Raw genomic sequence first — 25,869 nt, 5'->3', positions numbered from 1 at the left:
CCTGTTTCAGGGCAAAGTCTAACAGGTGAGTTGAGCTGCTGCTATGCCAACTGTCTGTGACAGGAGCATCCCACCTCAGCTGCACTCAGCAGGAGGTTTATGCTGGCAGGTGGTACCTAGTAACTGAGAGGCAGCTTAACAAGCAGCTTGGTACAATTTTCAGCTACTAGTTACTAGCTCCTGCTCAGACACAGTTAGCGACTGCAACCATGTGAAATGTTTCTATGTGTGATAACACATCAAAAGCAGATTCAAATTTGGTATGGGAGCAAGCATGAATAAGCTCATGTCAGGATTAATTTGTATGAGGAGATACTGTAAGTGAAGCAGCGCGCCCCACAGATCTAAGGTTTGTACTACCTGGGGGCAATGGGCCCTGTATGAAGCATCTTTCTGCATTGTCTTTTGTTGCTTCAGTTATAGTTTGACATCTTCTGGGTCCGTAAGAGGAACTGTGTGTCGAATACCCTTTGGAAGGTAGAAGTTTGAGTGACACCCATTATGTCACTCAAAGATAAATATTTAGAGTATTTGCTCAGCTCTGTTTGTTGAGTTTTTATTGGCATGACTAGCTTCCTAGTGCATTAGCAAAGCATTCATATACAAGGGATGTCAGATTTCCATTAAAACATCTGGGTCATCTTAATGCAAAGGCCCATTTGTGCTGTCCAGCCTCAGCAGATGAGCAAAGTATTGGTAAAGGGTCTCGGCTTCTTCATTGATGTATTCTGATATTCCCTCCAGACCATAAGTTGTTACCAACCATAACAATCAATATACTGATTAAAAGGGAAGATCAACAGGGAGTTCTGAATAGTGAGCAGGAGCACTTAGGTTTATTTCTTGTCAGCTTAAGCAAAATTGATACGAACATCTCCAGTGCTGACTTATGAATACCCAGGCATGATTTTAAAGTGATTAGAATAAATCAGGTAAATGCCCAGATGCAACTGTAAGTGCATGCAAGGCCTTAGCGTTTACTGGCTTGCAAAAAAAATGGAAATTTATTAAACTGCATTCAAAAATAGGTCTCTTATTTACATTTACATACAAATATATTATGGGGTTTGCTATTTGGCAGCTCACATCTCTGGAAGGGAAATGGATTCAAGGGAAAATCCTGTCAGTTTGTGCTTCTGAGGGGAGTGTGTGAGAAACTGTGGTATGCAATGAACCAATACTTTGTTTTGACAGAAGAGGGCTTTACATTTCTGTCACCACATGCCCTTGTTTTGTTAGCTTCCAGCACAAACCAGTGAAAAGGAAGGACTTGCACCATTATCCTTTCAGCTAGTCTGATGTAATTATGGATATTTCCAGTCATTTCCACTAATTATGCACAAAATGAATTTTTGAAGTGTTGCTTTTTGGCATAGATAACATTCAGCATGTGGTACTTGCATTGAGTACATTGGAGTGTGATATCCCTCTTTTCTGAAGCACTGTCTGTTCCAGAAGTATCTTGCATCATTGTTTTGGTAATTTCCTATACGAATTAAACAATCCTGGTCTCTCTAGTGGTTTTGGGTTTATATTCAACATCCTAGATTTCTGTGTTTCTGCTCTGAAACTTATGGGGGAGAAGGGGGGGGAATATTCAAGACCAGAGTACTGTTTCTACAGTCATCTGGGGAAGACTGCAGGTGTTGCATGTTACCTGTGAAACTTGTTGCACAGAGTTTCCTGTATGTTTGCCACCTGAAATGAGATCAGACATACTACGACTGCAGTGTATGTCCCTTGTTCTTATAGTTTTACCTTAACAGCCTGTTCCTTCAAGTTTGGTCTGATTCAGTATCGGCTTTCTTCCATTCTTGTGTTATGTCAGCATTTATAATGAATTGTTTTATTTGACTAGCAGGTGGTTACAGCCACTGGTTACTAAAACACACTAGTACTGGACTTCAGACAAACAAGACCTGCCCGAGTGTTGATATACCATTAGATTAATATAATCCAAAGTCATACGTGAAAATACCATTAGTGTAAACACTGTATTTCATTTCAGTTTCAAGTTCTTCTTTCATTTCTGTAGGCTATTCATTCTGTTGCTTGGCATCATGAAGGAAAACAGTTCATGTGCAGTCACTCTGATGGCAGCTTGACCCTATGGAATCTGAAAAGTCCTAACAGACCATTCCAGACCACGATTCCACATGGTAATTTTGATAGTTAAAACGTATAGCTAAGAAACAATACAATATTCCCCATGCTGTTTGCTAATAACTGTGTTTATTTCATTTTTTTATTGCATCCAGAGTTGCTTCTTGCATAAGTATTTTAATTTGCAAAGCAGCTTCAAAATATAAAAATCAGAGAACAGTTTTGATCAAACTTTGTTTTAAATGGTATCATAAATACCTCTTACTGGATAATATTGCTCGAAAGTCTTCTTTTATCCAGTTCATCTTAAGAGCCTACTGCTGGTCTTTGGGGTTTGCTGGGCTATGGGATTGTCACATTCCTTTCTTTTATATTTTGTACTTACATACTTGTATGTGCAATTTTCACGAGTATCAATACATTTTGTACCGGGCACTGTGTGGCTTGCTGTAGAGATGGTACAAGGCTTCCCAAGTCATTGCAAAGAAGAATTTAAAGGAGTTGTATTTAGAAATGCCTGTGTCTTTTATGGCTGGGATTTTATATATCAGTGCTTCCTATAAATGAGGTAAAAAGGTATTGAATCTATTGCAAATGAGTACATTACCAAGAAGCCAGACTAGGGGAGAGAAAGGAAGAAAGAGAAAGCAAGATCTATGTAGCCCAGGAAAGTGTTAGCATTTTCTTGAATTGCTAATTCCTTTTATCTTTTTTAGCTGTAGAATTGTACTTTATGTCAGAAGGGATCTCTCAGAGGTCCCCCAGCTCAAAACAGGCCTGATTAGATCCATTAGCTCAGGGCAGTGTCCAGTTGATGCTGGATACTTGAAGACTTCTAATGACAAATTGTCTCTGGGAAACATCTTCTACCATTTAATGACTCTCATGGTACAAATGCTAACATCAAAGGAGAATTTCCCAGTTCACAACTTGAGTCCTTTGCCTCCTGTCATGTCACTGTGCACCTCTGGGAACAGTCTGGCTCCATCTATGCTTTATCCTTCAGTCAGGTTGTTGTTGAAGGCAAGTACAGGCTTTTCAAGCTAAACAAGCAAACAAACAAAAACCAAACTAGATTGTTGGGTTTTTGGTTTACAAATGACTTTTCCCTTGACGAGAAGTACTGAGCCAGAATTAACAAAGAACCCATGAATTTCAATTGTACGTATCACTCAACGAGTTACACTCCAAAGAATGTAACATTTCCTCAACAAAAGGAATTGTTTCAATCCAAGAGTGGCTTAAGAAAAAAAATATTAAGGTGTTTATGCTCATAATGTGCTCAGAAAAAAACATGTGCATTTGGTGTAATTCATTAATTATTACTTCAGTGTCATCCTCGGTAATCTGCATGGGGTTTAGATGTCTCTGAAGTATGGTCTGTGGCAGTAAAAACAGAAAAGTCACAACAAATATAATTAACTTAGACAAATGCATATTTTATGGAAGTAGGAGCTAGTGCCCATTATCTTCTGTGGCTTTGAAGTTCATTTTCTTCCTGTTTATACAGCTGCTTCAATGCATATGTTTTAGTTTGATAGTCCTGTTATCGTGATGTTTTAATGCAGTTTTCATCTTCTTTCTTGCCTCAGGAAAAATTCAAAGAGATGGAAAAAAACCTGAATCTTGTAAACCAATTCTGAAAGTAGAGTACAAGACCTGTAAAAACAGGTATGGTTTTCTTTCTGTAATTAACTCCGTGTTACATTCCTAAATTAAAGTCCTTTTAGAATCTTTCACACTTTCTTTTCACAAATAAATTTATTATTGTTTAAAGGCATTAAACCTGTAATGTAAATTTGCATGTTATTATGTAAACTTATACTAATTATGTTCATTTTTTTAATACAGTGAACCATTTGTGATATTTTCTGGTGGATTGTCATATGATAAGGCGTGTCGAAGACCAAGTTTAACAATCATGCATGGGAAAGCAATTACAGTTCTTGAAATGGATCATCCTATAGTTGATTTTTTAACTCTTTGTGAAACCCCATATCCAAATGGTGAGTTTATTAAGCAGAATGCTGTTATGGAGAATATAAATGAAGTGATCTTCTCTCATACCTTAATTCCATTCCAGGGACTTCCATTCTCACAGTTGTCTCCACCTCAAGAAAACCACAGCACTGAAAGTAACTGGAACCTGTTTGCATTCTCAATATAGGAAGCAAGTAATGAGTGGGCAATAAAGCATGCATGTATCTCCAGATATAAGCTTGAAACACATGGGCTAGTGTGAGGAAATATTGCTATTAATCAAATATGTGCTTATATTTCTGACGTTTTCCATGAGGCTTAAAATCTACAGATTGCTACATTATAGAACATTAAAGTATCACTTATCTGCAAAAAAAGTTCTTGCACTTCAGCCTGAATTAAACTGCTAAAATGTGTCAAATAAAGTGACACTACTAAGATTTTGTAGCCCCTTCCTCTGCTTATACACTAATATTTAAAAATGGGGGATTAACCTGTGTTATTCATAGCCTTGTATAAAGAGGCCACAAAGGAGGAGTCATAATTTTGCATACTTTTTAAAATCACTTTTCTCCTCTGTAAACTAACACGCCCTATGTACCAAGGGATGCATTCATTTGTCATTTTAATTGTTTATTTTTGATAAATGAAAAAAGGCATTAAATAAACAAACAATATAATCTACTTAAGAGTGTATGGGAGGAAGGAACGTATCAGTACCTGAATTGAACACAGCAGACTTACAGGATTCCTTTGGAATTGCTTTAGAAGTGAAGGCATGGTCTATCATCAAGTGGACTGGACCAGCTGGTTTTGAAGAACAGTTAGAAGTGTTACTACTGGACAGCAAAAATACATTTTCTCTATAATAATTGGATTCAGCAATGCAGTGATACACACAACTTACTCATATTCTATTTCTTTACTTTCAACATACCATCATGCTGGCATGTTAGAATATGCTGATTCTGTTTCTGTTGCATATGTTGATCAGCAGTACTAGCCAAAAGTCATTTCCCAGTTCCTGTCTGGCCCTACTTTGCAGGTATGTCTAGTTTGTGGATATGTCTAGGGTTTGTACCTTAAAACTTTTGCTTAATACACTGTGAATGTTTAGAGAACCTAAATATGACTTACTTGCTTAAAATTACTAATACATAGGAGAACTCCATGTCTTTATGTTTGATTCCTTACTTACAGAATTTCAAGAACCCTATGCTGTAGTTGTGCTTTTGGAAAAAGACCTCATTGTTGTTGACCTGACACAAAGCAAGTAAGTATAAATTATTATCTGAAGTTACTTGTGTATCTTAACTGTCCAAGAAATTGTAATAAAAATCCAAATATTATCATGCAATGTCATTTACTGTCCAAGATCATTCACTCCTGGTAATAATTCACTCTGTATGTTTACCTCCATCTTAAGAGCCAAGGTCAGCTAATCAACAAACAATATTTGTTCTTAATTTGGGGAATAAATTTGAATGTACTGTCCTTTTAACATAACCCTCAAACCTTCACTCAACAGTGAAGTTAAGTAACATTTGGTCACATGCTGAATTATGACATGAATGTGTGTTTTGGAAATCAGATACAATTACTACTTATATGCACGCCTAACTTCATTGGGCTTCACAGAGACTACCACTGAAGTATTTATTTCAGTATCTTAATAAAAAATGGCATTGATTTATAGTGAATCTACAGGATTATTTCATGATCTAGTTAGTGGTTTAAATGGCAACTAGTTCTTTCACATCAGAATCAGTATTCATATCAAAAAGAAACTATACATCGTGTAATGCAGAATCTGATGCTTATTTATTTTGTTCTACCTCCAACACTACCAGTAGTGTACATCCACATTCACAGTGGTGTGACTAGGAACAGATTTTGCCCTTAATGTCTTGGAACATTTTAAGTGACTCATATTCTGATCTCGCTTTCAAGAATACTTCATATAATCCTAGCATACAAAATGGATGGAACTGAAATCAGAACCAAATGTCATACATTTTTGAATTGTGAATAACATTGTGTGATATGCCAGAAGCGAGGCCTCCCTTCTTATCAGACTGTCCAGACTGATGAAAGTAGGAGATCATCTGTTACTGCAATTGTTTACTGTAGAATCATTAATCTACCAACTTAATGAGCTAAGCTGCTCAGTGTAAAATCTGTGATTCTATAAGTAGTTCTTAGGTCATAGTATGTATCATATGCATCGACCTGAAGCTTCTAAAGAATGTGTCAGTTCTGTATAAATCAGATTTTTGAGATGTTGGGAAAAATGAGTTCCTAATTAGTACATTCACACAAGGAGTTCTATTCACATCAATGGGTATTTATGTTACAAGACAATTCTTGTCACACTAATGAAATTTTTGTATCTTTATTTGAGTAACTATACATTATTATTGACATAAAAAACAATGCACGTTTTAATAGTTAAGGGGAAATGTGCTTTATTAGTACTGATTTTACTTAGATTCTGTTACACACTTTAATATAAGAATATGTTTTATTCTATGGCTCAGTGTGTCACAGTGCTTCTAATAAATTGTCTTCCTTAACTAGTTTTCCAATCTTTGAAAATCCATATCCTATTGACATTCATGAGTCACCTGTTACCTGCACAGAATATTTTGCGGACTGTCCTCCAGATTTGATTCCTGTGCTCTATTCTGTAGGAGCAAAACATAAAAAGCAAGGATACAGCAATAAGGTAAGCAAAGCCAATCTTTCCATAAGGAGAAACAAGTGGAAGTGCTACCTATGTTTTTGGAACATTTTACCAAATTATTTTCATTTTACTTCTTTAATGACTACTTTCAAGTTGGTCCAACAAGCAGCTTAGCAGCATGCTTATAGCCTGGTACTTATCCCTCAAAAACATCATCTATTAAGCACAACTGTTAATAACCATTACATAGGACTTAATCGTTAGGGTGCTGGAGTTATGCCAGATTGACTTAAAGGAGAGCTATCAGTGTACAATTCAAATACATATGGATAAGTTATCTCTATCAAAGAAAAAACTGAAAACACTATAACTGGAAGAAGTCAGCAGAAAATCTTCAGTGAAAGTTGAGAATTGGCAGCAGGTCTGTAAGAGTTTTATTAAATAGGGATATTCGTAATTATTCTACTGGGCTACCAAAGTCTTTACAAAATGCTTTTAGAAATGGGACAAGCTGCAGAAATATAAAAAGGAAATGCAATTATTTTATAAATTTCAAGCCTTAATCTGGTTTATGTTTGGACTAGAACTAATCCATCATAATAAATAAATTAGAAAGTATATTGGGTAAACAAATCGGACATCATCAGTTTTCTGCTCATGCTAACAGAATTATTCTCCTTGGAGCTGCCTTGTTTTCTCTGAACTGAGAAACTGGGCTTTATCTACTTTTTGGATCTTGATCCAGCAGAGTACTTCAGAAAAGACTTCTTTTTCTCTCTTTACTTGAATTTGTCTGCTTTCCTATCCTTACCTCATATACATAGTTTCTGAAACTTTCACCACCTACCTGTATTCAATTGCATGCCTTCTTGTCCCCTTGCTTTATTTGTGCACATACAAGTCTATCCTCTGAATGCAGGTATCCTCTCATTTGCCACCCACCCATTTCTGTACCCACAAGCATCCACTCCGCGTATCCACACAACCAGTTTGTGCTCCCAGGATTTTTCCACCTATTCACACTCTGCACACATCCTCCCCCCACCCCACTCTACACACATGTCATCCTCCACCTCCTCTATCTGGTGTCCATACAAATCAAGCTTTAGGCACAGACCAGCATTTCGCTCTACCAGCCTAGACCAAGGAAGAGAATGGAATTCTTCCCACAAGTAAACAAAAGGCAGAGAGGAGATGTTGATTTCATATGTTTTGTAAAAGTTGCATTCCTTTGTCTCCTATCTCATGGCATCATGCTCAGATACTTGTTTCTGGACGAGTTTCATCAGTAATCTTCATCCTCAAAATAAATCCTCAGTCTATCTGGTGTTCTATAGAAACTCCAAGAGTCAAGCCATCTGAAGAGAGTAGCAGAACTGTTTGATACTCCTTCCTGTAGTTCCTGTTTTGGGGTTTTGAGTGTTAGCTCTGCAGAAATACTTCTAAAGCATAGAACTTTAACTGATAATATTAAAATGTTATTGTTTCAAAAGCCTTTATTGAAAATATAAAAACATAAATAAGTTTTAAAAGCCTTGAATGCCTTTTGTGAGTTCTATTGCTTTTTGGAGAAAGATGTTGTCTATTCCCGAGTTTAAAAATTAACCAAGGAAGATTGATCAGAATTAGTTGTGATATCTGTACTCTTGTTGTTTGCTCAGGAATGGCCTGTCAGTGGTGGAGCATGGAATCTTGGAGCTCAGACATATCCTGAAATCATTATTACAGGGTGAGAATGAAACTGAGGATTGCTACTTTTAAAATGTTAGTGTCTACAACTTTTGATTGCGGGTTAGCTATAGATAAGAGTTGACCCTTCACAAAGTATGCATAGCCTGGCCTTTTCATTTGAGGTACATAGTTTTTTCCTTGTGTTGAGTCGTCACAGACATTGTGTTGAGACATCCCATTTGCTGTAGAAAATAAACTTTGTCTCTGGGGATGAGCTACCATTAAGAATTGCCATTTGAGGCCCCAGGGTTAGACAGAAAGTTTATATACTTGTGAAGGTGGGGTCTTTGGAAATGAGAATCCTTTGCAAGAGAGTATTTTGGCCTTGAAGGGCGTAAGGAACAGCTTTGAAAAAGGGAGCAGCTGCTCTTCTATAGCTGTTGTCCTTTGGCCTTCCTGGGGACTTTGTATCTGGAGACAGTTTAGGAATTCTTTTTAATACCCTGGCGTTAGTGAGGGTGTGGAGAACTGGGATGAATTTCACCTTGTGAGTGGAGAGACAATCCATAGTGAAAAGGCATAGAGAGGCTCAGATTGCAATAGAAGCCCCATGAACAATGCCTGATGGATTTTCAAGGAGCAGTCTTTTAAAACAAAAGTTATTCAACTATGGTGCATGCTGTTTCCTTCTTGTTTTAACACATTTAATTTTCATCTTTTCTTTAAGCCATGCAGATGGATCAGTAAAGTTTTGGGATGCTTCTGCCAGTAAGTTTCTAAAGTTCACTTCTATATAATGCTGACAAATAACACACATGTGTATATATATAAAACATGATATTTAACAGTAGGAGTAGTAATACCTGGGAATTATACTATTAGGAATAATGAGGTGAAATTAAGCAAATTTTTATTAAATTAGGGAAAAACCCACTTTTCTGACCTTACTCAGTTATTAAATAATGCCACTGAGAAATGAATGTGAAAGTAGTAAAAAGCAGGGAGGAATCTCAGTAATAAGAAATAGGGTTACTTATAATCCTTCCTTTACCTCCAGACTTCAAGGCACTCAAGTTCTAGTCTTGGCAAAGGCTTCTAGATATTAAGGGTTTTTATACAAGTAGAAAGACTATACTTATTAGTCAGGATATTCAAAACATTATAGAACTCAGAAGGAGCTCCTGTCTGTTGTGTTGTCCAGGCCATCAGAATGCTTCCCTAATGGTTACTTTTGAAGTGCCACATAGTTTTTATTTTGTACCAAAATCTTAGTTTCACATCTCATTAGGAAAATAGCAGCTTTGTCAGAGCCTCACTATAGCTTTGATATAAGACCAATAATTATGGACATAATGGGTAACATACACTGTTGACATCCTGTCCCAGAAAGTACTAAGTATTTCAGAGACAAATACCCATTTTGAACTATCAAATACACATCCTACCAGTACTGCACACCAAAGTAATATCTGTATTGTACAATGCCCATCTTCTCCTTGTAGGTCTTCATAAGACATTTTATTATGCCAGAACTGAACAGAAATGAGAACCTAGGAATTTTGTAGCTTACTTGTTTCATGTTAGTCAGTATTTTTTATGTTTTAATATATTCCAGTTACTCTACAGATGTTGTACAAATTAAAAACATCAAAGGTCTTTGAAAAACAGAAAGTGGGAGAAGGAAAAGCAACGGCTGAGATTGTGGAAGAAGACCCATTTGCTGTTCAGATGATGTACTGGTGTCCTGAAAGCCGAATTTTCTGTGTGGCAGGAGTTTCTGCCTATGTGGTTGTTTACAGGTTCAGCAAACATGAAGTAAATACTGAAATTGCAGTAAGTCCTTCAGAATTTTACTCTCTTATAAAAGAACATCATTTCTAAAGCAAATTGCCTGGCTGTGTCTGTGATCATATACCTGAATAAAATTAACGTTAAGCTGCTTAAATATAGGTTGAGGAACATTCCATTTTAAACCTTCTGAGTGAAATTGTGATCCTACTTAAGCTAGTGACAAAAATCTGAGTTTTTGGGAGCCAACTCTCTGCTTTTTTGCTTTAATAGTATCATACAGTACAGATTTCAGACATAATTTGCTTTTAAGACTTTATGACACAGTAAATGTCTGTTGTACTTTACTGCTCTAAAAATACTGGCTGCTGTATGTTTTTATCAGATTACATTATGATTGTATGTAATAATGGTCTTTTTAACTCCAGTATTTCATCTATGAAATCATGTATTATGTGCATAGTGTTTATACTACAGGGGAACTGAAAATCATCCCTGGTTTTCTGTTGCTTTATCCTGCTCAAATACTCCTTTCAGTCTGCACATCTTAAGCAGTCCCCTTATTTCAGGTAGAATCATACAGTTCACATTCTCTCAACTGCTCTGCAGTCACCTTCAACTTACTGTTGTACAGCAAGTCTGACTTTGGTCTAAACCTTGGTTTTTTGCACAGGAGCCACAACCACTGCTAACAGCGTGGCTGAACAGGATTTATAGCGCAAAACATTCGTTCTTAAGTCTAAGAGGAGACTTAAGTTTTAGTCTTTATGGGAGACCAGTCTAAAGGCAAAGCCAAACTAAACATGACTGCCTCTACTTCAAGCTTGCCATTCTCTGATTCTGGAGAATGGTTTGCAGCTCCAGACACTCTCTTGCCAGAAAGTATCTTTTTGTGTCTGCCAGATCTCAACAAACCCCAGAAGTTGACCCAAAATGTTGCTTTCATTTCCCACCTTCCCTGACTACAGTTCCTTTCCATTTCATAGTATTCTAATGTACTTCAGAAAGTCTGTCACTTTTGGCCTGTAGCCATGTGCCATCTGGTAAAGAAATTCATTACCTGTAGCTGTTCCATTGTTCTCCTCTTATTTTTCCCCTCCGAGGCAATTATGAAGCTAGCTGAATGTATCCTTTCAAGGAAGTTTTAAAACTAATGAACAGTAATATCACTGACCAGCTCATGTATAATGCTGCTAAAATTACTACATTTCAGTATTCTTACATTGTTCCATAGCAAATGCACCTTACCTTTTATTACCTATAATTTAATTTCTTTATTTTGCTGTCTTTTGTGGCTGAATTGCATCAGAACCGGTGTTTTCTGAAGTGTTAATATGTGCACATTTAACAGTTTCTCAGGTTTCAGCTGTAATTAAGAAGCATTTATATGAGGAATTGTTCTCTGAAGAGTTGCTTTAATATCTGATCATAGTCACTGAGTGCTCCTGGATCCCTGAGATAGGTGTTATCTCCTTTTGTCCCCACATTTTTCCTGCAGGCATTCAAATCTTCACTACTGGGGGGGGGGGGGGGAATATGTCAAGAAAAAGTATGGGAGGCTTTGTTTGAATATGTACCTGAATTTAGGCTGTCTGGCTTTGTCTACACTGAGTCTGAGTTATCAGTCTCAAGGACTTCTTTGCTGCCTGAGGCAAGCCCAGGTTCTAGCACTTAGTGTACTTCCTTCTTTAGCAGGCAGCCCAAAGTCACCTTGAATTCAATCTATGAATCCCAGCATTTTAAGGACTCCGTGTCGGTTTGGATGTCAGTCTTGTAATGTTACTGCTGTGGTAAATGAGAAGCATGGAGGCTATGCAAAGGTTTCTGCATGTAGCAGGAAGTCTGCTGCTATGCCTTAGAAGCATAGGCTGTGCTGGGATTTCCTCTATAGAGATATTATTTGCATCATTCCCTATCAGATTTTGGAGGCAAGTAATGTGCATGAGACCAGTTCTGCTTTATATCCAACCTTAGAGTCATTGCCATGGTTGAGCAGAATAACTTCTTCTGAAATCTTCTGTGTTTCAACATGGTGGTTGCGAAATAGGGGAGTTTTCAGAACTGATCTTTATCTCCTGATTCTCATTGAAAGTAGGTATTTTCTTAAGCTCTATTCTGTTACTGACAGTTACTCAGTGAGAGATCACTAAGATGGAGTTTGCAGTATCTATATCTGCTATTGCTTCTGATCACTTCAGGGTGCCAGCGCTGAAATCACTGTTCAACTCACAATCCCAAGACCTTCTTTGAGGACTGTACCTTGTTTTTTATTCTTTGCAAAATGGGGATCTCCTTGGGCAATTCATGAGGTAGAATTGCCCAGTATTTACTGTGATTACTTGAGGTGGTTACTTCTATGGATTTGAGCTCCCTGTCCTGTTTCCTTTGTGTTTTGGAGTCCTTCTGTTAAGGTTTCCTGAACTAGTGCAAAGAATGAAAAGGTGTTTCAGCCGGGCTGGTCTCCTTGTCTCTAGAGAGCCCAGAAGGAAAGCAAAAGGGGAACTGGTTTGAACTTCACTTTCTGCCAAACTCATGTTCAGTCTGAGGAATTGTCCTCTGAAGAGTTGAACTCTTGGTGTTCTTACCACTGATTTCCTGACCCCTACCCATGGACAAATGTTCATTCATCAGTACTACCCACACTGTCAGACTCCTGAACGCTGGCTAAACCCTGTCTTGCAGAGACCTTGTTATACAAGCAATCAAGAGGCAGAGTTAGGTGCTTAGGAAAAAGACAACAGACAATAGGCAGAAAGTTTTCCTGAATGGTGCCTTCTTATGCTAAAATATTACTGGGAGAGGGAGTGTGTGTGTAGGAATGATCAACTTCTCTTTTCATAATAAGTTCTGGAAAGCTGTATTCTTGCCTTTCACATACAGCAAAAGGCTTGCATCACAGCCATCATTGGAAGAAATCAGCACAAAATTTCTCCATCAGTATAGGGTAGATGACTGCTTCCTCTCTGATGCTGACAGTTCTTCACTTGCAAATGATAATGATAAATGGGGGGAGTGTATATTATTTTTTTAACAAAAGCTGGCTGATATTTATTTGAATGTAACTGAACTTTCAGCAGTTTTCTCTATTAAATTGTAACTGAGCTTTTTCTTTATTTCAGTCATTAGAGGTACGACTTCAGTCTGAAGTAGAAGATATCATTACTCCTGAACCAGAAATGATTCCTTCATTTCCAGATGCCTCCTCCCAGCTTCCTTCTTTAAAGAGCCTTTCAGGCAGTACCAACACTGTCACATGTGAAGGAACGATGAAGGATAGCATCCCATGTCTTAGGTAAGTCTGTGCTGTTGTTCAAAGATTTATCTTTCTAAAAAGCATTCCTATCTGTTGTATTAACAATCCATCAACTATCAAGCAAATGATGAATCGTATGTATGCAACACAAAATGAGAAGAGATCAGAATATGGAACAAACAAAATGATTGAGGCAATAATCAACAAGGGATTTTGAAAGGCCAGAAGTAACCGTGAAGATAAACTGCTACAGTAAAGGCTTGGCTGTAATTTTCCAGTATTATCTAGGAGTAAATCTTCACCTCATACTTGTGATTTGGAATGGAATGAAAGCACTGCAGCACACGTTGACACATTTCTGAGCAACCTTTTTTTGGAGGTTACAAAGAGATTTCCATAAAGCTGACACATGCAAAGCTTCCTATCCTTGGCTACTCAGCATAACACTAAAATCTTTCTTTGTGAAGTAAGTATATGCATTTTATGGTAGGTAAGGGATAGAAACTTTGTTCATAGACATGAAAAAATCTATAAATTATACAATTCTGAAAAAGATGCACTGTGTAGAAGTGTACATGTATGTTTAATGTTTCATAGAAGCATAGAATCACAGAATACTTTAGGTTGGAAAGAACCTCAAGATCCTCCAGTTCCAACACTTTGCCATGGGCAGGGGTGCCTCACACTAGACCAAGTTGCCCAAGGCTGTCCAGCCTGGCTTTGAACACTGACAGGGGTGGAGCATTTACCATTTCCCTGGGCAGCCTGTGCCAGCGCCTCAGCACCCTCACAGTAAAGAACTTCTTTGTTATATCTAACCTGAACTTCCCCTGTTTTAGTTTGAACCCATCACCCCTTATCCTATCGCTACAGTTCCTGATGAAGAGTCCCTCTCCAGCATCCTAGGCCCTCTTCAGACAGAGGAAGCTGCTATAAGGTCTCCACGCAGCTTCTCTTCTCCAGGCTGAACAGCCCCAGTGTTCTCAGCCTGCCATCATATGGAAGATGCTTCAGCCCCTGATCATTGTCATGGCCTCTGGACTTGCTCCAACAACTCCATGTCCTTCTTATGCTGAGGACACCAGAATTGTACACAGTGCTGCTAGTGGATCTCACGAGTTTAGAAAGAAGCAAATTGTTGTCTGCTAAAGTACATTTGGAGTAGATTGATATATTCTTGCTAATAAGGCAGATAAATTATAGGTTTGAATAGACTCAAACCAGAATTCTGTACAGAAATCCATAAACTATAATTTTGCAGCAATTATAGTGCATTGCTGATAACAATTGCTCTCATTTTAATGAATTTATTATTATTTCAGTCTAATTATTATTAAATATTTTAAATGCCTCAGTTATTTCAAAGGCAGTTTAAATGAACATCGCCTGACTTTGCAGATACTTTGGGCTGTTGAGCTCCTGAAAACAGCATTAGCATTGAAAAGTAATAACGTGACCCTGTTCCTGTAAAATTAACAATACTTTTTGGCATCCTGTTTATGTTTCCCCCTCATTCAGTCAGGCAGTTGAACCACAGACCTCAGTTTAATCCTAATGTAAACCATGAAAATCATTTCAAAAAGCAAAGAGAAGTTATTAAAAAAATCCCAATGAGAAATCCATTTATGGCATTGAAATCAGCAAGAATGCAATTGATTCTTTCAGTGGCTGTGATTTTTCCTTTAAGGGATTCTTAGTTGATTTTGTCTGGGGAGAAGAGGAATTGTTTACCTTGGGGGCAGAAGATCTGTAATGAAACAGTAGAGGTTCCACTGGTTAGTTTGCTTATCTCCACGTAACCTCACCTTAAGCTGCCAGCTGATTTTTGTCCCATTTTACTCAAAGTAAGTGAAAACTTACTTTGACAGAGAAGTGATTTGTTCAAAGTAAAAATAATTTTACTACTAGAACTGCTGGCATGGTCACTCTTATAGCTTATATAAAATATAGCTTTATATAAAATGTGTACACTCTCATCCTTTCCAATGGGGAAAGGCATATAAATATCCATACTTTTCTTCCAAACCCTAAGTGGGTCCACATTCCTTGTGTGTCAGAAAACCTCTGTTCTAAGCAGAATTCTGATGATAAAATGGAAGTAGTGCTGGAAACACAGAAACCCCACTAGAAACCTGGATGATGCTGTTGACCTTATATGCAAGTCATTCAGGTGGGCAGCAGTACAGCATCTAAGATACAGCAATAATAACTTAAAGCTGCAGCCACCTACACATGCAGGGTGAGTGCATAACTTGAACTATGATTATAATCTACATAAAATTTTATATATGGACTAGCTTTTAATCTTGGCTCCATTGTGTTTATTTTCATATCTGCTTCTCAACCTTGTTAGAGGAAATGGGTGGCACTCAATGTAATTTTGGCTACTCAGAATTCAGAATGACTGAACATGTTTGTGTCTGCACATAGGTACTAGAAAGAAAGTGATTGAAGGGGCTGAAGTATTGAAAATATGGCATTCTTCTGAACTCAAAAGTAAATGTTTCCAAGAGAGGCATGCAGCAGTGTGGAATAAATACTTTCCTTGCTTATTTCAGGAGATTTTAGAATGAGATATGCAGCTATAATAACCTAAGAAATTGATGTATTTGTGTTTATGCAGATAAATATTTGTGATGTAAATACTGTCATCAAAAGGCTGTACCCAGAATGCAAGTCTTTGTTCCCAGACATTAAGTGTATCATCCCAAAAGTAATTCAATCAAGGGTTTTGACTGTAGCTCCAAAATTATAAAGGCCTGTGATTATCTCGTGAAGAAAACTAAAACCCAAGGCTTTGCAACAACCAGAATCAGTGTAGCATAACAAGAACAAGATCATTTACCAGTTACTGTCATAGGCAAAGCATACTCGAGGAAAAGAAGGATCATTTATTGACAATTAAAATAAGAGTGAGAATCAAAACCAGCAACTGAAACACCTGCCTTCCACCCTCCTTTGCACCAAGCACTGCAGTGGGTATGGTGGGTGGTGGTTGCGGTCAGGATGTCGCAGTTCCTCTCCTCTCTGCCATTCCTTCCTCCTCACACTTTTCCCTGCTCTGGTGTGGGGTCCTTCTCACAGGGTACAGTCCTTCAGGATAAACCTGCTCCAGTATGGGCTCTCTGGAAGCCACAGTTCCCTCAGGAAATAGCCACTTGCTCCACCATAGGGTCCTCCAAGGGCTGCAGTATGGGTATCTTCTCCACTGTGATCCTCTCCATGGGCTCCGGGGAATCTCTGCTCCTGTACTTGGAGCACTTCCTCTCCTTGGTTCTTTCACCTTGGTACTTGTGCTGCTGTTTCTCACATTTTTTTCCCCCTCACTTCTTGCTCCCAGGCAGCGTTTTCTGCCCTTTCTTAAATTGGTTTTCCCAGAGATGCCACCTGCTTGGTCGAGGGGCTCAGCTGCATCCTGCCATGGGTCTGTGGCACAGACACCTGGAACCAGGTAGAATGAGGCTCTGTCATGCATGGAGCAGCCCCGGCTTCTCTTTTCAGTGGTCCCCTCTGCCCTCCACTTCCAAAACCTCGCCAACTTCTGTACTTCTGCAGTCTGAAAGGGGAAAAGGTAGAGCTGCACAGGGTCATGAAGGGGAGAGATGTTCATGTCTTGGAAATCCAAGTGAAGGTCTCGTTCCTCATCCTGAAATCCTGTATATGTTCTGCGGTGGGATCCAGGTAACGTGTTACCCAAAGTTGTGACCCCATACCCTTAGTAGAATAAATACACTCTGATAGGCCTATGAAGTTTGTGGAGGCTGCAGGACATGAGAAAGTTGCAGATGACTGTGAAAGACATCACACATCTAACAGTAAACTGTTTGATTCCTTCACCAGCTGCTTCAGCTGGTGCTTCACTTGCACTCCTGTTTCTTTTGCTTGACAGAGCCGTGTATTATTAGATCTAATAAGGTGTCTTGTGCAACACTGCTACACCATGTGCTTACTCTGGCTTGGTCAACCTGCACTTCAGAAAGTCTTACCTCACTACTGCTATGACTGCTTTTTGGCTCCCATAACTTTTTGGCATGCTAGCGTTGTATGTTACTGTGTCTGTTGCAGTCTGTCACCAACCATGGGTAACAAGGCTCCTTATGCAAGACAATGAAAGCAGTTACGTTCTTGTCTCTAACTAGGCAAATAAAGTACACTTCATCTTCATTTGCACATTGTCACAATGAGATTCCCTTCAAGTCTGGGTCAAGACTGTGTCTGTTAGTTGTTTCCTTTTGCTTGTGTGACTGCAGCAATCCTGAGTGGGGAAGGGAAGAGTGATAGTCCAGACAGGGCCACTGGTCCTGGACAATCAGTAGAGAGGAAGAGGGGGAGAGGAGAGGAGAAAGCATCCTGCTTGCTGAACTGTGCTGTCAAGTCTTTCCTATGACAAGATCTGAGCCAAGTGGCTCATTGCTGCTCCAGATAAATGGATATGTAAGGTCTGAACTGTACAACAAGCAAAAGGAATAGAACAGTGTGCCAAGCCGCTATTAAGGTAAAGCATTTAGAAAGATAGATGAGGAATGATTTTCTCATTAAATAATAAATAAGGGAAAGGATTGGCAGGGAGAGTGAAGCCTCTACAATAAAAATACAAGCAGTACAAATTGTATTATGGAAATGGTTAAACAATTTGAGACAGGGTGTGATTCTATTTTGAAATGCAGTTATCAAAGATGTATCAGGTGCCCAGTTGCTGGTGGGGGGGCTGCCTTGGTGTCATTCTAGTATTACATTTTGCTTCATTTTATTTTCTTTTTCTGCATTTATCTTCAATTTTTGAAGGTTTCCAATAGCTCTGTTTGTCACCACAGCGTCCATCCCAAAAGATGCAGTCAGTGTAGCTACAAGAACTTAATAGCCCTTGTTATTTTAATGAGGAGTTTGAATATCCTCTCTTGAAAGAAGTGCTTACTTATCTGCTTCGGACTAGAAGTTACGTGGGGTTGTTATCCAGTCTGATCCATCATCTTTTCAGGTACACAGGCCAGGGCTGCTTGGGAAGCTTGCTGAGTCACATCGAAGTCACATTCAGGAAATAGTCTGCATCATCAGTCATCAAAACTCTGTTCTTTGAGATCCAGTACATAGGATAATGCTGCTTCAACTATTTATGATAGAGATGTATGAATATAGCAGCACTTACAGCAGAAAGAAATATTATGTGCCACAAATTGCAGTTCTTCAGAATGTGTTGTCCAGGTGTATATTAACTAATTACTCTCCTTTTTCTTCCGATTCTTAGTTTTTCTTTTTGGCACTATTTTTCACAGGGATAGAGGATTATATGTGATAGGCTGCCCTATTGTGGCTGTGTGCAGAGGGGTGCAATGTAAGCACTCTTACCATTTACAGCTACAGCAAAAATGCACTGGTCAGTTTGCTTTATGTATAAATTGCTACCTGCAATGGGAGTGTACTAATGAATAGCTGGAATGCTTCAAGTATTGCTGGTTTTGCATATATCTTCTTTCAGTGTATCATCATGTTATATTCTACCAGTCAAGAACATGCATAAAGCAGCCATATGGAAGTGTTCAGTTCTCACACTCCCCCTGAGTATGTACACGTTCACTACCTGCTTTGCAAGTCACTGAACCTGCCATAACAGAATATGAAGAGGTGTTAATTATTACATCAGATTTATATAGGAAGCATTCATTCATTAAGACTACATCACATACTAGGTGATCATACTGCTAAGAAGAAAACAGCATTTGTTTGCACTAGATGGATAAATAGTATTGCCAAGTGTGTAAGTTTTGTATGTACAGTGGTGAGGACCACTACAGAAAGATACATCCTCTGATTTTCTCTTGCCTCTTTCATTTTTTCTGTCATAGAGTAATAGAATCATAGAATGGTTTGGGTTGGAAAGGACCTTAAGATCATCAAGTTCCAACCCCCTGCCATCAGCAGAGACACCTTACCCTGGACCTTGTCACCCAAGGCTTTGTCCAACCTGGTCTTGAATGCTTTACTTCAGAGCAAGGAAGTCCCAAAAGAACAGAAATGTCCTGTGTCAGAGTTTCAGAAGGAAGTATTTTAGGTTTTCCATTCTGGTTAATTGTTCATAGTGATTTTAAAAGTGTGCATTATAGGGCCTTAAAAAATATTTTGAAAATGGAAAATAAGCAAAATGATTAAACATGAAAGATTTTTATTACCCCACACATGCACACAACTTTTCCAGAGTTTCTCTTGTAGGGAACATGGAAGACTTGTTTCCACAACAGACCTGAAAGTCAAACCCTGGAGTTCCCCCAGAATATCCCTGTTCTCATTAGAATGCCTCATTTCAATGTATGGGTATATGCATAGTATGCTGCAAGTGCTGATACTGCTTTGTACTTATTAAGGGACTGTGCTTCACTAGTATTTTCTCAAGTGAAGCAGTTGTTAATCATGGCTCTGTTTGTTTGTTTGTTCTTATTTTGTACCTCTTGTTTCTAGCGTGAAGACTCGTCCTGTGCGAATGCCTCCTGGATACCAAGCAGATCTTGTTATTCAGTTGGTGTGGGTGGATGGTGAGCCTCCACAGCAGATTACCAGTCTTGCTGTTAACTCTGCTTATGGACTGTAAGTAACTCAGAATTAAGGGTGCGTTTTTTTCTTTATTGCACTAGATAATGTCCTTTCCAATTATACTTTGAAGTTTCCCACAAAGTAAAAATAATCAGAAGGTGCTAGGAGCAAGACTCATGGGGAAAAATTATTTGAACTCACATAAAGATTGGAACATGAGCTGTTAATCTGCCATTCTTGCCAGTATTTTTACTGTTCCTGTCTAAAAGACTGAATCTTTTCATGTTATTCTGTCTAGCCTTTAAAATGAAATCTGATTTCAAATCTGTACATTTTAAAGTCAGTTTGAAAGGATCACCAACGTGAAATACATTTCATTAAAGTGATGTGATTAAGTGTTAAATGTCATTTAACACGACATTATATCTTAGGTAAAAATTGTCTTCTAAGAATAGCATTTTTTTGACTGTGCTAATTTCTGTTTGCAAGAGAACCAATGACCTGAAATTGAAAGAGGAATAAGAAACATTCAGATGCTAAATCCTGTATGGAAATACAAGTGAGCGTATCTGGGTATATTTTTCCCTTGGGTTCAATTTATTTGCCAATTGTTAATGTTTTCTCTCACTGAGAAATGCCCAGATATATTAAAATGGTTTTCCAGGTAAAAGGTGTTACTCCAGTAAAGACTATAGGCTGTAATGGGTGTTAAGGATCTGACTCCCACTGATTTTCAGTAAATCACTTGGCTCTCTTCAGAGACTTTGGGAATTTTATGCATGACCTTTACTTTTGTGCAAAAATACTGTAATTGGCGGGCTGTTTTGTCAAGTCTTTGGCTTCAATTTCCAGACAACTTCCTATTCATGAACTCTAAAAGTTTCATAGAATCATAGGCTGGTTTGGGTTGGAAAGGACCTTAAAGCTCATCCAGTTCCACTCCCGTCCCATGGGCAGGGACATCTTTCACTAGAGCAGGTTGCTCTAAGCCCTGTCCAACCTGGCCTTGAACACTGCCAGGGATGGGATTTCTTTTGTTTTGCCATACCTAGATGCATTTGCCAGTTGTTAAGGTTTGCTTAGTTTGCTCCCTTGCAGATGTCAAGTTTTAAGGCAGCATCTGACTTCAGGAATAATCACACCATTCCCATACCTGTAAACTACTGACAGGTTCCAGTTCTCATGGCACTCATAGTGGTTTCCTACACATACCTCATTCAGTCCAATTTTTTCAATTGTGTGCTTTGCTAACTGTGGTTATTACACTAGAGTGCTATGTTACACTTGAGTGTTTCAGCAGTAAATGCATTTATTAATAAAATAGCCAAATAAATTTAACTTTCCCACAAAACTACCAAAGAAAGGCCTATTTCTTGTGCAGAATCTCTTCTCTCTCCCTCTCTCTTGCCCCTCTCAACTTTTTCCTTGGGTCTACAGCAAGATGCAATCCTACCTTTTATCTAGCCTCACAGTGAAAAAACTGTGCCACTTCAGCATGAAGCTTGAGACTGTATCATTTTTGCTTTGCTGTCTGTAGGGTTATTTGGCTCATCTTTTGCATACCAGGTTTTTTCACTATACTAATCAGCTTAACTAGTAGGAAGGAGTAAGATAGTAAGTGTGTTCTGGAGTGTGTTTGCTTCCAGTATTCTTTTAATTTCTTTGATGTCTAGCTGTTACTGATATTACTGCAGCCATGACAGAACTAAAGCGAGATATAACAAAAATTGACCTCCAGCAAAGATAAAAGTCTTCAGGCATTGTGAAACTTTATTTAAGACATTTTCCTTACTTTTAAAAGGGCCAAGCTATAAACTAGAAGTATGAATACCCATTCTATTGCTCTTGAAGTGAATCACCAAAAAACTTCCTTATGTTATGAAAGGAGAAAAGAAGCAATTACAAGATGCATCAGTTAGCACTGAAGATCTACAAGATTAAATACAAATAATCCATTTGGTTTAAAGTATGTACATTTGAACTGAAAGCAGTCCCTCTAAATGTATTACCAGTGCATGTGATGAAAATCTTTTGGCCAATCTACATAAAAACTGTCAAGTATGATGAGAATTTCATGACATTTCTGTGAAAGATACCCAGATATAGACAGACAGAGATAGATAGATAGATAGATAGATACCAGGATAGAACATATCCTAGCAAGTAATTCTGTTCATCACTCAAAATTGAGAAATTCATGATGCTTATTGTATATTTCATAAAGGCTTGGATTTTAGCACTTTTTCGTAAGCTTCGTTATTAGTAATGTCATGTCTAGATTTTATTATTGTTCCCCAGAAGTGCTATAAAATTAAGAAGCAATTTCTATTTTTCTTGGGAAAGTATTTTTTTTCAGGTGTAAGAAATATCATACCCATGCTTGTGTGTGAACTTAAGAGGAGAAAAATGCAGACCAGGAAGTGATGCTCCAGTTAATTTGCTGCCGCAGTGAATGATCACTAGCTCTTCTTGTGACTCATGTTCTCCAAAATGAATAAATCTCAGGTTAATCATTTCCCAAATGCAGATGGCTTGTAAGTTTTGCTCCATCAAGTATTAACAGATCAGATTAACACTCTTCATTTTCAGTCCGTTATTTCTCTTGTCTGCCTAGAACACAGCGACTTATGAACACAGGAATTGCTGTCACAGTTTGCACTAGTAATCTCTTTTACTTAAATATCCTTTCCCTGGCAATGCCTATTAACATATGCTTTAAAGCAAAATACAAGAATGCCTAAAACAGATAGCAAAAGATTATATTTTTTTGACTCTTTATTACTCAATTTGTGTCAAGAAGCATGAAGACATAAAACCTTGCACAGAGTGATCTTCTGGCAAATGTCACAGAGTCCCAGGGAAACTCTCTGTTCTGCTATTAAGCAAAATTAATAAATTAAGTAAAAAAGGCTTTAGTAATTTCTGAAACAGCTATTACTCTACATTCATAAACTACTACGGAGTTTATTCCTCAGTTTACCTTTGGATCTTGTCACATAAGCATAAAATACTGCCAAATAAAAGTGTATTTGTACACACTTAAAGCTGGTGTGTATTAATAGCTCCTAAAGCAGCTGATCAGTGAAAAGTCAATGGGGAAAAAAGGAGTGTGTTCATGATACTGCCATAGATGTTGTACTAAAGTCAGTGTTCAATCAAGAGTACAAAAAGTGGTGTAGTAACAACCAGTAGAATTTGAGCCACTGTTGTAGATGATGCCTTAATTTCCCAGTTTGATAAATGAGAAAACTCACCTCATTTTCTCCCTTTACCTTTTCTGTTTGTTATATGGAACCCTCTTTTTTTATAAAGGAAGCAGAGGAAGAACAGGTACAACAGATGAAAATATTCTATCATCTACCCTGCTTCCCCTTCCTCCGTCTTGTTACTTCTCTCTTTCCTTACTGTTTTTCCACCCACAAATTTATATATCTCCTTTAAGATATTTTGGAGCTATATTAAGAAGTCAGGTGGAGTTCAGTGCAGAGCTCACTTTTAGTGTGAAAACTAAGTGTTTAATATTTTGCAAGGCTTTGAACTGTCTATCTTAATCACTTTTTACATAAAATCACGAAACTTGATCACAAATTATTCCTAATCTGATTGAATCTGGCTCTGGATTTTGAGTTTCCTGTGGCTATACCCAGTTCTATCTGGAAGTTAAATTGCAGTCTGATAGAAAAAGAAAGACATCCGTAGAATAATGGTTAGAATGTAATATTCCTGCTTAAATCAAGTCTCCAAAAAATGCAGTGTCAGGAGTTTGGCATATGGATCCTTTCAATAGTCATATGCTGTCTGGATTTGTCATTATTTAAAAAAGAAAGAAATTAGTCAATTTTGCTTGTCTGTTTTAATATTAAATCTTAAATAGGTTTAATGCTTTAGTGAGAATATGAATCATAGAAGATTCTGAGTTGGAAGGGATGTTAAAGCTCATCCAGTTCCAACCCCTGCCACAGGTAGAGACACCTTCCACTAGAGCAGGTTGCTCCAAGCCCCGTCCAGCCTGGCCTTGAACACTGCCAGGGATGGAACAGCGACAGCTTCTCTGAGCAACCTGTGCCAGGGCTTCACCACCCTCACAGGGAAGAGCTTCCTCATCTTAAAGAATGAATGCAGCAAAGATACTATCTGCTGAGATTATATGGGTTTTGTAGGCTTTCTCCCAGGTCTTACATATAGGCATGTTTAGCACCTTTTTTGTTTTCCTTAGAGAGATGCATTGTGTGCTTCCTTCTCCCCCCTCAATCTTCACCCCTTCCAAGCTGGGGAAAAAGCAAGACGAGAAAACATTTTTATGGGAGAGGAGGAGAAACTGCTGCTGGTCCAATACAACTTCTTCCCTCTTTCTGAAACTGTTGTCAGAAGGAAGTCGGTAGAAGCAATAGAGAAGAATTGTGGCAGAATGCTTCAGAAGGGACTTTCTAGGCAGCAAAAGAAACAAATTGCTCCAACTCTTTATCCTTATGACCGTACTCCAGTTAGGATCTCAGGCAGTCTCACACCAGTTGAAAAATCCTGCCTATGAATCAAACCACCATCAAAATGCCATTTGTAGAAGCACGTTAGAGGGGTAGAGCCTGTTTTAGCAACAATCTATACTGTAGCCACATTGACAGAGTTGGAAGAAAATTTTATAAATACCTTTCAGATTTGGGTGTCTCCACCGTACAGCTTAATGTATTTAATTATCATTTACATTTATATTAAAATAATTATTTATACATGTATTTGTTCTTTTTATTTTCATATTTTTATATAGATGTAAACACTTTTTCAGATCTACATCCAGATTTGTAGGCTTTATTTACATCATTATTACTAGAATTATACCATTCACTAGAGCAGCATTTAGACATTATTGCAGTGTATTTGGCACAGAAACTTGATTAAAGTGGAAAGTCTGCTTTCTGGAAAATCGCCTCATGTGTTTCATGACACAGTCGTATAAACTGAGGATTGCAAACCTGAAAGAATGATGAAATGAAGGCTTTGAGTCGTTTCTGATCCATAATAATAAATAATAATTATTGTTTGCACTACTTAATTACATATTACTAATACCTTTGAGAAACATTTCTTTTTTCAGAGTGGCATTTGGAAACTGCAATGGTTTGGCTGTTGTGGACTTTATGCAGAAGACAGTACTACTGAGCATGGGAACCCTTGACCTATATGGATCAAGTGATCCATACCAACGTCAACCCCGTTCACCTCGCAAAAGCAGGCAATTTGCTGCAGGTAGGAAATGAATTATCGGGGCTATAAGCCTGTTATGTTCCTTGATTCTTTTGCCTGTGGCTTTCTATAGTGCTTTTGAAATGCATGACTATTTGCTGGCCAGTGGAATTTCTGTAACTTCATGAAAGAAACCTGACATGTTCTCAGAAACAAAATGTTTTATGAAGTTTATTCTTTGGGGATGGAGGTCAGCAAGTAATTCTCTCAGCTGAGCCTGTAGCAAATCATAATGAGCAGAGCAGTCAATTATTTCTCTGGCAGGCACTTGAAGAGTAGTCTGTATGCTATTTTCTTTCTGGTTTGAATAAGTTCATACTGGTAGGTAAGAATTCAATTTAAATTTAATTGTATTTTCTGCCAAGTGCTTTCCATTGGTATTTGAATAAGCAGTTGTGTCTGGAGAAGGGTAACACCTGAGAGACATGCACATTAGCTCAGAATAGCCACTTTGTTAATGAATTGAAACTTTATCATATTTTAAAGTTTAATGCCAAGAGGACCACATTTGTGATCCTTTATGTAAGTTACAGCTATTCTAATGCATTGTGTGTTAGAAATATTAGTCCATTAATGCAGCTAAAATATACCATATCCCTTTGGTTATCTAAAAAATTTACTTCTA

The 25,869-nt window shown here is 38.0% G+C and overlaps 1 protein-coding gene across 6 annotated transcripts in view; it reads left to right on the top strand.

Annotated features, from left to right (window-relative positions):
- The window catches only part of STXBP5L (syntaxin binding protein 5L), a 189,253-nt gene that overhangs the window by 112,268 nt on the left and 51,116 nt on the right, over positions 1–25,869 (top strand). For all 6 annotated transcript variants that reach the window (XM_061365408.1, XM_061365407.1, XM_061365409.1 and 3 more), the window contains exons 8-18: positions 2,036–2,159; positions 3,696–3,774; positions 3,955–4,109; positions 5,284–5,356; positions 6,661–6,808; positions 8,428–8,495; positions 9,165–9,205; positions 10,053–10,270; positions 13,345–13,517; positions 19,932–20,057; positions 25,096–25,247. In XM_061365408.1, coding sequence (XP_061221392.1) covers positions 2,036–2,159; positions 3,696–3,774; positions 3,955–4,109; positions 5,284–5,356; positions 6,661–6,808; positions 8,428–8,495; positions 9,165–9,205; positions 10,053–10,270; positions 13,345–13,517; positions 19,932–20,057; positions 25,096–25,247 — 1,357 coding nt within the window. The remainder of the gene's footprint in view (positions 1–2,035; positions 2,160–3,695; positions 3,775–3,954; positions 4,110–5,283; positions 5,357–6,660; positions 6,809–8,427; positions 8,496–9,164; positions 9,206–10,052; positions 10,271–13,344; positions 13,518–19,931; positions 20,058–25,095; positions 25,248–25,869) is intronic.

Source organism: Neopsephotus bourkii, unplaced genomic scaffold (genome assembly GCF_033783945.1).
Source record: "Neopsephotus bourkii isolate Nb327-2 ecotype Australia unplaced genomic scaffold, CSIRO-AGI_Nbou_v1 NB_1287, whole genome shotgun sequence".
Lineage (NCBI taxonomy): Eukaryota > Metazoa > Chordata > Aves > Psittaciformes > Psittacidae > Neopsephotus > Neopsephotus bourkii.
The sequence above is the reverse complement of the archived record's forward strand: the minus strand, read 5'-3'. Positions and strand labels throughout refer to the sequence as shown.